Consider the following 18,031-nt stretch of genomic DNA (forward strand, 5'->3'; position numbering starts at 1 on the left):
AGTTATCTTGCATATTTCTTGTATGATTGATGTCCAGAAAAGGTGGATTTTGGGACACTACCATCACAGCCTCTCCAGGATTTTGATGAGTCAGGAAATTTGCAGATGACACCAAACTGGGAGGGGTGGCTAACACCCCAGAGGACAGGATCACACTTCAAAACGACCTTGACAGATTAGAGAACTGGGCCAAAACAAACAAGATGAATTTTAACAGGGAGAAATGTAAAGTATTGCACTTGGGCAAAAAAAATGAGAGGCACAAATACAAGATGGGTGACACCTGGCTTGAGAGCACTACATGTGAAAAGGATCTAGGAGTCTTGGTTGACCACAACCTTGACATGAGCCAACAGTGTGACGCGGCAGCTAAAAAAGCCAATGCAATTCTGGGCTGCATCAATAGGAGTATAGCATCTAGATCAAGGGAAGTAATAGTGCCACTGTATTCTGCTCTGGTCAGACCTCACCTGGAGTACTGTGTCCAGTTCTGGGCACCACAGTTCAAGAAGGACATTGACAAACTGGAACGTGTCCAGAGGAGGGCAACCAAAATGGTCAAAGGCCTGGAAACGATGCCTTATGAGGAACGGCTAAGGGAGCTGGGCATGTTTAGCCTGGAGAAGAGGAGGTTAAGGGGTGATATGATAGCCATGTTCAAATATATAAAAGGATGTCACATAGAGGAGGGAGAAAGGTTGTTTTCTGCTGCTCCAGAGAAGCGGACACGGAGCAATGGATCCAAACTACAAGAAAGAAGATTCCACCTAAACATTAGGAAGAACTTCCTGACAGTAAGAGCTGTTCGACAGTGGAATTTGCTGCCAAGGAGTGTGGTGGAGTCTCCTTCTTTGGAGGTCTTTAAGCAGAGGCTTGACAACCATATGTCAGGAGTGCTCTGATGGTGTTTCCTGCTTGGCAGGGGGTTGGACTCGATGGCCCTTGTGGTCTCTTCCAACTCTATGATTCTATGATTCTATGATTCTATGAAATATATGGAACATGATGGCTAGTAAAAATAAACGTGATCAATTTTCTCACAATAAATTGACCCTATGGGGAAATCCAACTTTAAAAATTGGGTGGGAAATGGTAGTATAGAAAAATTGGATGGATGCAGGTATGTTAGCTATAGATAAATTAATAGATGAGAACAATGGTTGTTTTTATATATATATGCTGCTTTAAAATAAAAGTATCGCTTAGAGGGAATGACACAGTGGCAGTTTTTACAATTACATCATTTGCTAACATCTGCATTTGGGCCTGAAGCTTTTAAAGCATCCAAGACAACGAAGATACCTGAACGCTTGACTGAATCCTTTGAGGCATTTACTTTATATAGATATCTAGTATCTATTAATCAATTTGACATACAGACTTTTAGAAGTGAATGGAATAAATAATTAATAAGCCCCATCTTAGTTAATCAATGGGATCATGTTTTAGCCTCAGTTTCTAATGTGTCATTAGATCAGGCATAGGCAAACTCGGCCCTCCAGATGTTTTGAGACTACAACTCCCATCATCCCTAGCTAACAGGACCAGTGGTCAGGGATGATGGGAACTGTAGTCTCAAAACATCTGGAGGGCCAAGTTTCCCTATGCCTGCATTAGGCTATAATCTCCAACTTTTTGTTGTTGACTTTCTGTATGGTCTTAAAATACATTGAAACCCTAAAGCTTTTGCACAGAAAGGGGGGCCAGTGTAATGAGAGCCACAGTTGTAGAGCTGTTAAAATATAAATTGCATGCTCCCAGTGTAGTTGGAACCTTTGCAACTTTTGTGTGAGCACAGCTCTTTACTTGCAGGCTGGCTGGCAATTGGAGGAAACTCCCTTGTTTAGATCAGCACTCGGTGAAAGGAGAGGGAGATTGCAAAGGATGGTTAGATAGGGGCTTCTGTTTCTCTAAATACTAAAATAAAATATTGATTCAAACTTTAGAAAAATCAGCACGTCTATTAATAATTAGTACATCTCTCACAATATTTTTATTCAAGCATAACAAAAGCAACAGTAAAGGGATGTGAGAAATAAGTCAATAATATTATCCCAATATTATGGATGCAAGGTTGAGGTATGGAGGCATTGATGATGATATAAATATGTTAGCATAAATATTTTAGCATTCAAGCCAATTCACATGTATACTAATGCTTGCAGCAGCCCTTCAAAAAACCTTTCAGTGATAATTTTCTAGTCATTTTAGGTCCCAAGCAGGGGTGCCCAAACTTTTTTCAAAGAGGGCCAGATTTGATGAAGTGAACTTTAACCCCAAAGTTGTTGAGCTTTTTTTACAATTTTACCCCAGGACATATACTGCCACGGCGGCCGGATTGAATCTGTGCAGGCGTGATTTTCGATGTCTGGGCATGCGCAGAAATGATTTCCGGCATCGCACTGGGCCAGTCTGGCCCATGGACGATCTCCGTGGGAGTGATCTGGCCCGTGGCCGGTAAACCTTGCTGACCCCTGCAGTCTGGAAGCTTCACCCAGGGCTTTTTTAAGGCAACCCAATGAGATTTTTTGTTCTGCAGTTTCCAGAGCTATATGTTGCCAAAATGGTTAGTGCAACATGTGGAGAGAGAATAGCAACAATGGCATTCAGTTCCCTACAAGATAATGGTGCAGATGGAAGTTGTTAGAGCACGGGTGTCAAACACAAGGCCCGTGGGCCGAATCCGGCCTGCCAGACCTCGTCATGTGGCCCGTGTAGCTGCCGCCGGCCGCCAGCCTTCACCTTTTATTCTCGCTTTTTTTTTTTGACACAAGAAAGCCGCCTCTTCAGCGCATGCGCGGCAGCCTACAAGCCAGAGAACGTCTGCCCTCTAGCGGCACCGGCCGTTCTACACAGGAAACCTCCACTTTACATGTCCTTTACATAGTCCTACAGATACAACCGGCCCTTTGAGGGTGACCAAACTGCTGATGCGGCCCCCAATGAATTTGAGTTCGACACCCCTGTGTTAGAGGATGGTAATGCAATGTAAAGAAGAGCAGGATCTTTGTTCTAAACTTTGCACATGGCAGGAGCAGGGTAGGGGTGAAGGAAGGCCATGATTTAATGAAGCCTGGAATGATGGTCCAAACCAGACCATTATTTCTGAAACAGAAGCATCAATCTTTCACTAGGGATTCTGTGTGTGCTGTTCTTGGCTTGTGGTAGCAGAAATAAATCAAATATTTGTAAAAGCAAACATCTAATGTGCTGTTCAAGATTCAGAATGTTTGGAAACTGATAGTCAACTATGTTTGTGCACAGAATATTGCTACTAAAGAGAAGGCACATTGTCGATGATTCAGCATAAAATACTTTCTAGCATTTGGCTTGGGAGGAAGCCTCTATGGTATTTTTCTGCAGTGCTGCAATAAAAAGAACTAAATGACATCCTGGTGGGGTGCCATCGCGGCTGATGCCCATGCCCCCGTAACGTGCGCCAGCCACGCCCCTGCCTGAGCTTGAAGCTCCACCACTGACCATGTGAAAGACCTTTCAGTTGGAAACATAATCCAGCAAGACTGATCTTTCTTTTTATAACAAAATTTTTTTTTCCTTCCAGTAGCACCTTAAAGACCAACTAAGTTAGTTCTTGGTATGAGCTTTCGTGTGCATGCACACTTCTTCAGATACACATACCTGTACCTATCTTAAATTCCTTCTTCAGATTCTTCAGTGTATCTGAAGAAGTGTGCATGCACACGAAAGCTCATACCAAGAACTAACTTAGTTGGTCTTTAAGGTGCTACTGGAAGGAAAAAAATTTTTTGTTTTGACTATGGCAGACCAACATGGCTACCTATCTGTAACTTTCTTTTTATGTTAGGATTGAAGTAGTTGATAGAGTTTCCTGGTATGTTACAGCAGAGCCATAGCTATGGAGGGGCAGGGCTAGTTGGGTTTTCTGCCCCAGGTGCCATTGAGGCTCCCAGTGTGTGTGTGTGTGTATGTGTGTGTGTGTGTGTGTACACAAATGCGCATGGGGGTGCCAAACTGGATTTTTGACCCAGGTGATATAAAGCCTACTTTCATCCCTGTGTCACAGTGGCCAAAATTAAATACAAAAAAGCATTGTCCAGACCATTGTCCCACTGCAGAATTATTTACCTGTCATTGCTGTCCATTTTCTAAGCTTGCACAGTTATAGAGTGCGTACATACTGATATACCTACGTACAAGGACCAGTGTATTTTTCCCCCTGCTGCAAGGTGAGCTCATCTTCCCCTGACCAAAAGTGAGCGCAGTTCCCCAGCACACCTTCCCATCAAGCTATGTACATCTGTATGTAACCTAATTCAGAAGTGTTTAAAAATAAATAAATAAAACATCCAAATAATGAGGTAGGAACAGTAATGTTATTTATGCATCACAGAAACAACAGAAGAGTTCATTGCTTCCCATTGATTCAGTCATATACAGTGTGCAGGGTATTTTTGTTTCACCCTCACAACAACCCCCCCCTTCCCCAAGTGGTTCTAGGTCAAAGTTAGTGCATGAAGGGTGAACCTGGCATTTGGGACTCTTGGTTGTGCTTTGAATGCCCAGCAGTGTCTAATTTTGCAGTTCCATGTTGACTAAATGGATTATAAATCCCTAACTATCCCCCCCCTCATCATGCTGCAGGAGGCTGGTCAGATGATTGAAGAGCTGAATGTAGACACAGTAACAACACTGGAGAGAGAACTTGTGGAAGCCGTTAAGAGGCTGTGGGAGGATCCAGGAATCCAAGCATGCTATGATAGGCGAAGAGAATACCAGTTGTCGGACTCGGCTAAATAGTATGTATCTTACAGTAATAGATCTATGGTCTTAAATGTCTAGGTTTAGTAAATATTAGGATTTAACTAGAATTTATATGCAGTCCTATTTTTCAAGAAAAAGAGGTGCCAGAACTCACCATGAGCACCTCCCTTGTTTTCTTATAATGGCAACGGTGCCCTCCTGAGTTCCAGCTGGAAAATACTTGTATGCATACTTGTATGTATCCTGGGATATAAGGCAGTCTCAATGGGTATTAGAAAGGGGGTTATGCAAAGGGGTTGAGGTGTTTAAGTGGGGTTTGTGTAAAGACTTGTGTCAGACTCTGAAAATGGAATCAAGATCCATGTGTATTGGAATGTGAGCATCAGCAGTTAGCATTTGAAGAGCTAATTAACCTAGATAAATGTCCTAAGGGTGTACCAGTCTTTAATCCTAGCCAGTCAACAAGTGGGAACTCAGGGGAACTCCTTTGTTAGGTGACACCTGGGGGGGGGGGGGGCTAATCATTAGTACTCCAAAGCACCAAAAGAATTGACCATTAGGATGCAACTGAATAAGGAACAGCAGAATTAGGAGGAGAGATGCCTTGGACTGGAGGGCTACACTGCTGTGGGGAACAAGCCCCTCTTGAGATGACCAGCTGTAAGATCTGGAATCCCTCCATGCAGAGTGAAGGTGTAAATATGTGAATAAATCATATTTCTTTGTGTCTTCAGTTCTCCAAAGGAGCACAGACCCGGGGTGAGTGTCTCCAGCGCCCTGCAATCTTGCTACCCTTCAGCACTTTTGCCAGATTGTATTATTATGACGGGTTGTACTGCCCACTCTCCCCCTACCCCAATTTGTAACTCAAATTTCGGCATGAAATCACATCTGTCTCTTCATGTAGATGAATTAACAAAGAACAGTTTTGTTTTAATATTACTAGTTTTCTTTTCTATGGGTAAGGAAATGATGAGCAGCTACTCTTCCCATACATACATACAATCTATTTCTCTTATTATATTAGTAGAAAATTGAGTGGTTTTTTTTTGTTTTTTTGCTAAATACAATAGTTTGGTTTTGCTCGAGGTAAGAAGAGTTTATAGTTTCTTAGCGAAGCATGATCCAGATAGCAAATGAACTGTAGGTAGTAGGGCAGTTCATAAAAAAACTTATTTTTTAAAAAATGCCTGCTCCACTGAATTGAAATTTCAGCCATAGGAAAACGGCCAAGTAAACAGCTATTTTCATGGAGGAGGGTCAAGATATTAACTGATATGCATGAAATTTCAGAGATAGCTGTATAATCCCTAGTGTAGTAAGATAAGACATTTGGAGCAGGAATTTTTTTAAAAAAAAGTTTTTTATGAACTTCCCTAGGGAGCAAGGGGGTGATTCAACAGTTGAGCTTGGCAAGCAAGACATCTTTGGCTCAGCTGAAGGGGTTAGGCTTGAATAGTCAAGGGTCTGGCAATTGGGGGCTGTGCAGGATAGTGGAGGTCTTAGGATTTAATATGTTAAATAATATTACTTTCTTACAGTGACTAGTCTGGCATTTTTGGTTTCATTGTTCCAAAATTAAACTCAGTTCAACACATTTCTGCAATACTTTGCTTTATATAATTTGCCAGCATTTTAGTGGATTTAGTTTCTCTGACTAGGTTCATTATACAATCTTTTACAGCACAACAGTGCTGCATAGAATTTTATCAGAGAGAGGGCTCTATGGGCTTTCTGTTTGATCTGTGCTGTCCCCCAGCTCAAGAAATTGCTTATTGAACCAGACTACTAAAAAGTCCTTTCCCAGTAGTGATGTATGGAAGTGAGAGCTGGACCATAAAGAAGGCTGATCGCCGAAGAATTGATGCTTTTGAATTATGGTGCTGGAGAAGACTCTTGAGAGTCCCACGGACTGCAAGAAGATCAAACGCATCCATTCTTAATGAAATCAGCCCTGAGTGCTCACTGGAAGGACAGATCGTGAAGCTGAGGCTCCAGTACTTTAGCCACCTCATGAGAAGAGAAGACTCCCTGGAGAAGACACTGATGCTGGGAAAGATGGAGGGCACAAGGAGAAGGGGGCGACAGAGGACGAGATGGTTGGATAGTGTTTTCGAGGTTACCAGCATGAGTTTGACCAAACTGCGGGAGGTAGTGGAGGACAGAGGTGCCTGGCGTGCTCTGGTCCATGGGGTCACAAAGAGTCGGACACGACTAAACGACTAAACAACAAAAACTAAAAAGTCCACCATGTCCTCCTGTTCTGAGCCCTCTTTAATCCCCTTAGTATCAAGTTCAGTCTGTGTGAAATATTTTCCAGTTGCTCCAACCTTACATCAAGCATAAGAATTGCACTCTCCATTTTTTCGAGAACTTAATGCTGATATCCTATGTTTCCATTATAGGCATCCCATCTATTTGCACAGCAACCTCATGTACCTTTTCCTCCGGTGGTTTAATTATTTCAGTTAGATCCTCTTGCGTTATTTGCAATGTGATCTCAGAGAGCAACTCTTCTTCACCTTTGGATAGTTTTGGAGTTTAGGGCACCATTATCAGTTCCATCAAACAGATTATTAGGCCCGGTTATTTTCCTAGTCTCAGAATAGTTTCTAAGCGTCTTAGTTTAAAGCAAATGTTAAGTCCCTTGCATTAAGTCTGAAATTGTTGAGTCTTTTATTCTTTTATGCTTTTTTTTTTTAAAAAAAAGAATTCTTGTAACTAAAGAGAGGAGCTTGGAGACAAAGCTACAATCTTGGTCTGCACTGTCACCCCCCACTCCCGCTGGGTTAGGATTTTAGTTTTTATACAGTGAAATAGCAATTATGTTGGTCTTTACTTAAATGTTTTAAACTTACTACTTTGTAAATGAGGACAATATGTGGAAAATGTGAATATAAATTGACAAGCTTCTTTTTGATACAGTCAGCTCAAAAGTAAATAGCGTAACTGAAAATAGGCCACTATTGTTATTCATACATGGCAGTCTGGGGGTGGGGGTGGGGTGGGGGGAGGGCTGTGGCTGAAAGTGTCTTGTGTAATGGTAGTTGTGCATTAACAGTAGCACTGAGTTTTGAATCTAGAATGTCCATGTTGTTTAATCTTTTACCTTGTGTGGTCTATTAGCTCTCATTTATTTGTGAATTAATCTTCTACTTAAATATTTGATTTCAACATATGTTAATTTGTTTATGACAACATGTAACACTTTGCTAAATAAGTGTGTCTGTATTGGACTTGGAAGTTACCTTTCAGACTTTGACCGCATTGCTGCACCATCATTTGTGCCAAACGAGCAAGATATTCTCAGAGTGAGAGTGCCAACCACTGGAATTATTGAATATCCTTTTGAGTTGCAAAATGTTACTTTTAGGTAAGTTTGGTTATGCAAATTACTAATCAAGGTTAAGCAGTATTGAGTAGCCAGATACAGCAGCACCATATTTGAACCAAATGGGGAAAGTTCATCCTGGAGAAGGCTCGGTTGCAGTTATTAACATCAGACGTAATTAGATTTTGATCGAAACCTGAAGAGTTTGGCGGCTATAAAAGGCCCTTTTGAATGTGGGCTTTTGTGAGCCTCTAAACATGGTTTCTGAGTTTGGTCCTGGAGCAACTTTATCAGCATCTCAGTTTACTGTAAATAGTTTGTTCCGCTATCAGGTCTTCTTCACAGCAAAGTTGAGTTGGGTTTATTTTGTTTGGTTGGTGCCCTGGAAGCTTATTGCACAAAGTTACTCCTATTTCTATTTACAGAATGGTAGATGTTGGTGGACAGAGATCAGAAAGAAGGAAATGGATACACTGCTTTGAAAGTGTTACCTCAATAATATTCTTGGTTGCTCTTAGTGAATATGATCAAGTCTTGGCAGAATCCAACAATGAGGTAAAAGAACAGAGTGCTCTAGATTATTTCAGTTAGTGCATTTTACTGTGGCAGATTATTTTCTCAATGCATCTCTCCATAGAATGGTCATCCTCTCCTGTTCGATGCACAATACCAATTTTTGTAGGTGTATCCTGACGAAATTCTGGCACAGACACACTCTTAGTTTTTCATTCTTGCACATATAGCATCCATTGCATTGTATTTCATATTATTTTATTGCATTTATATCCTGCCTTTCCTCCAAGGAGCTCAAAGTGGTGAACATGGTTATCTTTCACCCCATTTACACTTTGTTTGCGGCACTGGGAGAATAGCTAGTGTTATAATTAATTATACTTGGAACACATGTCTGGGTAGAAAATAATGATAGATGGGACTAGGTTTTGGGTATGAAATAATTATACTTTAATCTGAGCACAGAAATGGGGTGCGCAGGCAGAGTTCCACTCACACAATAGACTTGCCCTGCATTTCCTTCCCCCATTCACCCCCAAAATGTGCTCTTGAGGGTCCCCCAAACCCCTGGAGCATATTTTAAGTGTAAGCAGTGGTATGAAGGTGGAGTGAAGTTCTGTTACGCAAGCAGAAATCAGTGTTGGATACAGCCCAGCACCCACTAATTTCTTTAAGAATACTTTGCTAACATTTCATACTTTTCTTGCAGAATCGGTTGGAAGAAAGCAAGGCTTTATTTCAAACAATAATCACATACCCTTGGTTTCGGAACTCCTCAGTCATCTTGTTCTTAAATAAAAAAGACCTTTTAGAAGAGAAGATTATGCATTCCCATTTAAGCACCTATTTTCCAGAGTTCACAGGTAAACCAGTTGTGCTTTACATCTGATAAGCAATTATTGTAGCTGCTTTGTCAGTTCACTAATGACCAGCACTTTAATGTGAAGTGTTAGCTACCCCAGTTGTTGGCTACACTAAAACAGACAACATTTTTCGTTCTATAAGACACACTTTTCCCCCTCCAAAAATTAAGGGGAAATGTGTGTGTGTCTTATGGAGCAAATGCAGGCTTCAGCGAAAGCAACGCGAAGCCTCCAAAGCGCAGCAGGAGCGCTCCCGCCATGCTCCGGAGGCTTCGCGTTGCTTTCACTGAAGCCTGGATAGCGAGAGGGGTCGGTGCGCACCAATCCCTCTTGCTCTCCTGGCTTCGCTTCGCTGGAGAGGCGCTGCACAGCTTTCCCTCTCTGCGCAGCACCCCTTCAGCGAAGTGGGAGGAGAAATGGAAGGGGCTCCATTTCTCCTGCCGCTTCGCTGAAGGGGCACTGCGCAGAGAGGGAGAGAATTTTTTTTCTTGTTCTCCCCCTCTAAAACTAGGTGTGTCCTATGGTCGAGTACGTCCTATAGAGCGAAAAATACGGCACCTATTTTTGCAAGCAAATGATTAAAATTATATGCACATCCATATTCCCAGTATGGGAAGTTAGCATTTGTTACTACACACAAGTCCTACTGTCCAAACGCTCATTACATACCCAAACATAAGGAATGAGTACCCAAACCTCACTACACACGCATCACAGATTCTGATATCAAGACAGCCAGACACAGTTGTAGTACTGTGAACAAATGAGCAGCCTTAAACAAGACTGACTTTTTGTGTTTTGCTGGTTCATGGCAACCAAAAACCATGGTGGGTGGGGGACAGATCAGACAAATAAGAGAGCACCCTTTTCCTTCCCTCCTTGCCTTTTGCAAGGTTTCAGTGGGTTTTCCTGGGTTTTTTCAAAATTTTGGGGTAAACATTCTGTGGTTGGGAACATGGTAGAATTTTCCCCCTAGGAATAATTGGAAATCGTTGACTCGTTATGCAAACACTCACCTAACAAATGATTTCCTGAGAATGCATTCTGTTTGGATAGCAGGACCTGTGTGTATTAGTATATTTGAAAATAGTTAATTGGAATTAATTAACTCTGCATACACTAGTGAAATTTATTTGAAGATTGCAAAGAGTCTCTCTCTCTGTTTAACGGTGTCATTTTTTGCTTTTGAGCAGGACCAAAGCAAGATGTTAAAGCTGCCAGAGAGTTCATTCTGAAGTTATACCAGGATCAGAATACAGATAAAGAGAAAGTGATTTATTCCCATTTTACATGTGCTACAGACACAGAAAACATTAGATTTGTCTTTGCTGCTGTCAGAGACACAATACTACAGCTGAATCTAAAGGAGTTCAATCTGGCATAAACCACAGGGACCCAGCATTGTATTTAAAACTCCATGTATGTATTTGCAGCAATTGTTTGTGTCCCTGTTGACCATAAAATATTTACTTAACAAAAATGGAAATTTAGATACGATACTTACAGATTTTTAATGTATACACTTTCAAAATGGTTTTTTTTCTTTCAGTTTTTGATCTGAGGTGCATAATTTTAATTTTGAGGTGACCCGCTAATTTAATTTGTTTGATAATCTTTTAGCCAGAGATGTCTTAGTTACAGAAGATTGGGTGCTATATTGTCATTTGACTAAGGTACATGACTAAGCTGAAAGAAAAATAGCCTATATTTATATTTAGGTTTTTAAAGCCTCTTTGAAGGATATGGCATACATCTTATTTTCCTTGAAACACGGCAGCTTGTTGTGCAATTTTTTATTCATAAGTAAAATGCTAGCTGCCAATATGTTTAATATTTGTTGTTTTCTATATACTTTGGGGCATAGTTATTTAAAAATTAAATAAAAACAAGCTCCCTTCTGCCCTTTGCTGGAGCCTATAAAAAGTAACTGCTTCCGTGACTGGAGAAGGGACGGGTGCACTTGTCTCAACTCCAAAATGTATCAAGGCACCCCTGAATGGCATCTATCATTCACCTGTTCCTTTGGGGGGACCATACCTTTTGGTGGCCATTTTTGGCAAAGGCAGTGAGTGTTCATTTCCCATTTTATTTGCTTTTCCTTTATTTTATATTTAATAAATAAATACAGTTAAGACCCACCACTTGTTTGGCATCATTTACACTATTGCTATGTCACCCCTTCATATGAAGTAATGCAGCATAAACTGTTCGAAGAAAGATAACATGTTGAATACAATGTTTGACAGAGTGGTAATTCAATTAGCATCTCTTCACTGTGTGAACATTCCTAAAATTTAAAAATGACATGAACCAACTCAGTATTGGGACGCAGGTGGCACTGTGGGTAAAACCTCAGGTAAATGGCGTTTCCGTGTGCTGCTCTGGTGTCGGTTTGCCGGAGCAGCTTCGTCACGCTGGCCATGTGACCCGGAAGTGTCTGCGGACAGCGCTGGCTCCCGGCCTCTAGAGTGAGATGGGCGCACAACCCTAGAGTCTGTCAAGACTGGCCCATACGGGCAGGGGTACCTTTACCTTTACCTCAGTATTTGGGACAGCACAGGTATGTGTTTTTCTCTACAGGTCTAGCAGACACAGGGACAGAAATCTAATAAGCACAAACAAAAATAATGTGTAACCAGCCTAGGAGGCATCACACTCTTTATTGTACACATTTAGAAGGAGTGATCTGTATGGTTGGTCTGCAGCTTAAGGCCACAACTCAAACTGTAAATGCTCAAGTATGATATGACTGTCAGTTAAACCAATGAATCTGGAAAGAGTTCGTTCATGTTCTTGAGACACAACACAAGTTATATTTTGGCATATCCAGTAACCATTAATTCAATATACATTTTGTATAGCAAGAAATAAAATGTTATGGGGAAGACTGCAATGTATTCCTTTAAGCACCTCAGGTGGTTACATAATGGAGCAAGCAAGACTTTTATATAAATACATACAATTACATTTGGCATGCCATTTACTTTATTTAGCTTTTACAACAAAGCTACAGTTTGAGGAGTTTAAGTACCACCAGCAAATTCAGGAGGGCCAATCTCTTTCACCTCAATCTTCCAAACAGGAGTTTGGAAAGAATATTCTGGAGCAGACATTTACTACATGCATCAAACAAGTCAAATCTGGATTAGGCAACACACTTACATACATTTGCATTCTTTTCCCTTTTATGACGTGATTTCTTCATCTACATGTGCATTTATAGGCATTATTGTATAGCCTAGCAAAATCAAATTAAAAGAAATGTGTATGCAACCCTCCACATAGTGAAATTTTGTTGTTTTCATGCAGAACTAAAAAGATCTTATGAATTGTTTTGGGTCTAAATGCAGAAATGGGTTGTATTCCCACGTTAGTCATACTCTGAGCAGACCCACTGAAATTAAGAGACTTGCCTAATTTAAGTCCATGAAATTCAGTGGCTCTATTCTAGGAAAAACAGTTGGATGCATCCCAAAGTTAATGAATGTTCTGAATTTTTTTTTAATTAATGACAATGCATTCAGCATGAGCATGAAATTTAGATTCCCCTCACTCAAAATAGTTTTTCATTCAAGAGTGTTCCTTAGGTTTATATACCATTTCAAAACATGCTCTTTAGAAGGTTTCGATGACTTTGCTGAAAATTTTATGTATTGAAAGTAAAGATCATGCCATTCAAAGCATTGCTGCAAAGACACATCCCTGCCTAGGTTATCATTTCAATAATTCATGTTTATCTGTGTACATCTACCCATCATCGTGAGGTACCAGAACACCTTGCTAATTTTTTGCATCATATAAAAAGTGAGTGTTAAAAATAATATTACAGTACCACAAACTGTTTATTTGTATTAAAAAAACTAAATAACCTCATGATATATATATTGGTAAATAAAAAGGCTTCTTGAATAAACAGATCAGCAAGATCATTCATAATATAAGAGCATTGCTGGTTAAATCAGTCTTTCCCTGAAGAATTTAACTGAATTTCAGTGAATTACATTATATTAACATGTAATGTGGCAATTATAGCATATTAATTAAAATCCCGATGACAGGAGAAATAAAGCTTAGATGGTGGGGGAACCCTGATTATCACATAAAATCACAAGATTAATCTAGACTTGGTCTTTTTAAATCATGTGACAGAATATGCATGAAAACATTATTTTTACTCCTGATATAAGTAACTCTGTATTATTTATAAATAAAAAGCTCATAAGCCACAATTTGGCAGAGGTTCTCAGCTCTAGGACAGTTTAAATGACACTGACCATGGCAGATTTTTTTTCTACTCTGGCTATGTAGAAGACGTCAACAATCCCCTTCATAGTCTTAGCAACGTCACATGCTAAGCTTCCATCAAAATGCTGAATTTGGCACTCTCTGTTTTGTCCATCTTGGAATCTTGCACAAATGGTCACAATTTTGGATGGTTCTCCCTCACTTCTTCCAGTTTTGAGAGAACCCACTATGAAAATTTGAGAGAAAATTTAGACAATGAAAGTAAGTCAACATATTCATCTAAATATTAATAGCATAGAATATTAGTATATAACTATACAGTCTTGTCTACTGAAAGGCAGTCCACATGTTGGCAAATCCCATTTTCTGGGGCATCTGCCAGACTCCCAGCTGGGCTATACTTGCATCAATGTGACATCTGAGAACTACTGTCACACAGGAGTGGTGCCACCCTCACAATCAACATTTTGGTTATCTGAATCTAGGACTACGGTTGTATACTATTTTCAAATAAACATGTTTAGATCAGTAGTATTCGATACTCACCTTAGCATCATCTGGCGTTTTAAAATTAATAATTTTTCCGAATTCTTTGGCATGGAATACAGACTTTACTCGTTCCTACAAAATAAATAAGTTTCCTATTAATTTGGCTTTCCAAGGTAAAATGGAATGTAATACTTCTGTTATTTTACTTTCCCAGCATACAGCTCATAGCTTTATAGTGGATTGCACACTGACTCCACCGTGATCGTGAGGCAGCTCCCAATCAGGTCTGCGGACTTGCCAAACTCGAACAGTCAATGGAGTCACAAGCAGTAAGGAAATAACAGGTGCCCACTTTCCTCTTAAACATTTAACTTAACTATTTTTTGTAAAGGGCTTACGAATTAGCATGTTGCTATCCATATTAGGGAGTGGCTCCAATGACTCCATGATGCCTTAGAGGTCTACATTTTGAGTCGGTATCAATTGTACTATCTCCTACTGGCGCCATGGGGGACACTGGCTTGGGATTTCAAAGAGCTTACCCAATTAGGGCAGGTCCAACTGCAACTTGAGCTAACGTTAGAGGCCCTGCTATAAGAGCTTGTGGCCAAAGGAAGCCTCGGCCAAGGAATACAGATCAATCTTATAGTGCCGTGTGCTGGGGGATGCCCAGGTGGCTGCCCTGCCTATGTCCCCAATAGGGGCATTAGTGGAGAAGGCTGCAGATGCAGCTGTGGCCTGAGTTGAGTGGACTGTAAGCCTGTGAGGTTGGGTTAGGCACTCATGGGCTATCAAGATGCAAATGCATATCCACCAAGATAGCATAGAGCAATAATCATTCTAGCTGGCAGCAGTAGGGAGAAAGGAGACAAATAGTGTGTGTGTACATTTAAACTCCTTTGTCCAGATGATGTATGCCTTAAGGGCGTGCTGCACATCGATTGAGTGTAAGGCTTTCTCTAATGGATGGGAGGGATTGGGGCAGAAGGTAGGGAGCACCAATTCTTCTGCATGTGAAAATGGGAGGCTACCCAGGCCAGAATATCCAAGTCCAGCAGATCACAGAAGTAAACTTCCATATCAGTATAAAGCGGCTTCAAATGATTCACATACACCATTACTTCATTTTTCAATTCATCATTAACTGCTAAAGAGGAAAACTCTGAATTCTTGACATCCAATATTTGTGGCATACTGCTTGACTTTCCCAAGAAACCCTGTAATAATCTCCTTGCTTGGGAAGCATGGTCACTTCTCTGTTTTCCATTTTCCTCACTTCTCTGTTTTCTTTTTCCTTTCCTGTTTTCTTTCCTTGGTCACTTCTGTTTTCGCCACTTCTCATTTCCTTCTGTGGCCCCCTAGTCTTGTTCTGTGCCCCCCCATTTATGCAATTTTCACCTGTGCCCCCCTGGAATATCCTGGGGGCCATATGCCCCCCGGTTGAGAAACACTTTAGAGAACACAAGGGCTGAAAAAGAGAGTGCCTTCCAGAAGAGTCTTGTTCTCTATGCAGGAAAACATTAACGGGGTGTGTGTGTGTGTGTGAAGAAAGGAAGAAACGGGGGGGGGGGAGATTTGAAGCCCCCTTTATCTGACCATGAAACTTTGAATTAAAAAACAACAACACTAGTGAAGTAAGTTTTCATAGGTGGTATTACTAGCTTGGTAAATTTGACTTGTTATATAACAACAATATAATAAACTAGCAAGTTAAGGAAAACAACATGCCATTTAAGTTGTTGAACTCTACTGGAGACAAATTACTTTTATTTTTAAAATATACTCTGAAGCTAATCTAATACATTCTACAACAAGCTGAAGTCTCTCACGGTACCTTTGCTTCAATGCGCAACCTCCGTCCATCAACAATGAATGGCTCCTTGGTAAATTCATCATAGGTGTACTGCCATTCACAGGTCAACTGTCCAAATGTACCTCTTGTCACGAATAATATGCCACTAAACAAGAATACAAAATAAACCATTAAAACAAAGCAAGCAGAAATACAACAATTACTTTTTAAATAAAAATTAAAAGTTGCCTTGTTATCACCCAGTTTGATAGTTTATTAATTCCACAATGAAATACACACATATGGATTTGCACAATGATGCCAGCGGAACCTAATCATATATGTGTGTATATTAATTCAGTCAAAGAAGACAACTACATTCTACTTTAAAGATGCAGAAATCAATATATAATAAGGAACAGCTGGCATATAGAATGATAACCAGGCAGCAGCAATAGTTGAACTGAACACATACTTTTGTTCAGTCATGTTCTAATAATTAAGGTCAAATACATTCTACAAAAAAACAAGTGTTCCTGCGTCTTCACTGAATTGAATTTGTTAGTTCCTTGAAAAAGCTTGTAGGGTTTCATGTTTCAATAATATTTCAGTTAGAAAATAAAGCAAGTTTTGTCAACCAAAACTCTGGTCAGGATCCAGAGAGGTGCTTTATGCATGGCTAATAACATTATCCGTCTAATGGTAGCGGGATATTTATGCCATATTATGAAGTGCATCTGAAATTTCCTTCAGTTTCAGAAGCATGATGGGGTGGGGATAATGTTTGAGAAACATTAAGGCGTAAATTCCCTTGTAAATGTGGAATTACAGTGGTACTTCTGGTTGCGAATGGGATCCGTTCCGGAGACCTGTTCGCAACACGAACAGCGTCTGCGCGGGTCGCTATTTGCCGCTTCTGCACATGTGCGTGACATCATTTTGCATGTCTGCGCATGCGCGAGCGGCGAAACCAGGAAGTAACCCTTTCCGGTACATCCGGGTTGCCGCGGGACACAACCTGAAAACACTCAACCTGAGGCAAACACAACACGAGGTATGACTGTAGTTATGTGGAGTGGTATCCAATTGTGCCTATCCTTCCAAATTTGCTCTGAAAATCTGAGAAACCCTAGAGAATATTTGAAGTGGTGTGGGAAACTGCAGTGGGGAAGGCAGGAAAAGGAAATGAGCTTGCACAATATTGGATAGCAAGAGTGGCTTGGTGGGGGGAACCTTAGCTGTATACCTTCAAAGTGACATACTATTTCTTATGCAGGGGTGCCAACTTGAATAAAATATGGGGGCGGGCAGGTAGGCCCCACCCTGCATAATCGATCACACGATGTGGTGCACACACACTATTTGAGTGGCAGTGCCCATCAATCTGGGGGGTGGGGGCAGACCTCTCAAATATTTTATTGGGGGGGGGGCAAAGCCCCCACAGCCCCTAGGCATTGGTTCCTATGTAAGAATAAAACTAATGCACTACCGCTAAATATATATTCCGCTGATTTCAAGGTGCCTGTTCTAATAATCAAACAGAGTTCCTGTTGCTTTCCTATTCTGTTTCATAGGGCCACTGAGATGTGAGTACAGGGAGTACTGATGTACTGAGCCCACATCATGAAGGGGGCTCAGACTCTGAGCTTCCATTCATTATTTTTTTAAGTCTCCAGCCCTCCTGGAAAGCAAGTTATGAAACAAAATGCACAGGTACCCTTCTAAGTGATTTCTCTGAGATGAGCCAACCTGACTGCTCCCACCTTTTAGTGTCGCCAGTGAGTGAAGTCAGGGCTGAGATAGACGAGTGAGTTGTTTGGAAACCAGGTGATTGGAATCCCTGGAATCCAAAGGAGCTGCTGTTTCTCCCTCCCCTTCTGTCTCATTTTCCAGCCCTTTGTATCTAAGTAGTTTGTTCTTTTATCATCTAAGATCATATACTTAAATGTTATTTTCTGCAAATACTACTACACAGTAGGTGTTAAAGAATCCACCTCCTCCCTGAAAATGGCAAATATAAAACGTGAAAACTTTGCAAAGAGGTTTAGGCATGTT

At 40.7% G+C, this 18,031-nt stretch overlaps 2 protein-coding genes across 4 annotated transcripts in view; one reads left to right on the forward strand and one right to left on the reverse strand.

The window, feature by feature from the left end:
• Window positions 1-11,027, forward strand: part of LOC128423644 (guanine nucleotide-binding protein subunit alpha-14-like) — a 37,396-nt gene extending 26,369 nt beyond the window's left edge. Inside the window, exons 3-7 of one of the 2 annotated variants that reach the window (XM_053409060.1) lie at window positions 4,624-4,778; window positions 7,988-8,116; window positions 8,500-8,629; window positions 9,297-9,450; window positions 10,644-11,027. In XM_053409060.1, coding sequence (XP_053265035.1) covers window positions 4,624-4,778; window positions 7,988-8,116; window positions 8,500-8,629; window positions 9,297-9,450; window positions 10,644-10,834 — 759 coding nt within the window. In that variant the 3' untranslated portion in view covers window positions 10,835-11,027. The remainder of the gene's footprint in view (window positions 1-4,623; window positions 4,779-7,987; window positions 8,117-8,499; window positions 8,630-9,296; window positions 9,451-10,643) is intronic. The other variant, XM_053409061.1, reaches the window with a different exon arrangement.
• A 1,048-nt stretch (window positions 11,028-12,075) lies between these two features.
• The window catches only part of VPS13A (vacuolar protein sorting 13 homolog A), a 148,429-nt gene continuing 142,473 nt past the window's right edge, over window positions 12,076-18,031 (reverse strand). For both annotated transcript variants that reach the window (XM_053409056.1, XM_053409055.1), the window contains exons 70-72: window positions 16,019-16,142; window positions 14,242-14,316; window positions 12,076-13,921 (exon numbers count right to left, since the gene is read on the reverse strand). In XM_053409056.1, the coding sequence (XP_053265031.1) occupies window positions 13,871-13,921; window positions 14,242-14,316; window positions 16,019-16,142 (250 nt within the window). In that variant the 3' untranslated portion in view covers window positions 12,076-13,870. The remainder of the gene's footprint in view (window positions 13,922-14,241; window positions 14,317-16,018; window positions 16,143-18,031) is intronic.

The sequence above is a fragment of the Podarcis raffonei genome, chromosome 11, assembly GCF_027172205.1.
Source record: "Podarcis raffonei isolate rPodRaf1 chromosome 11, rPodRaf1.pri, whole genome shotgun sequence".
Taxonomy (NCBI): Eukaryota; Metazoa; Chordata; class Lepidosauria; order Squamata; family Lacertidae; genus Podarcis; species Podarcis raffonei.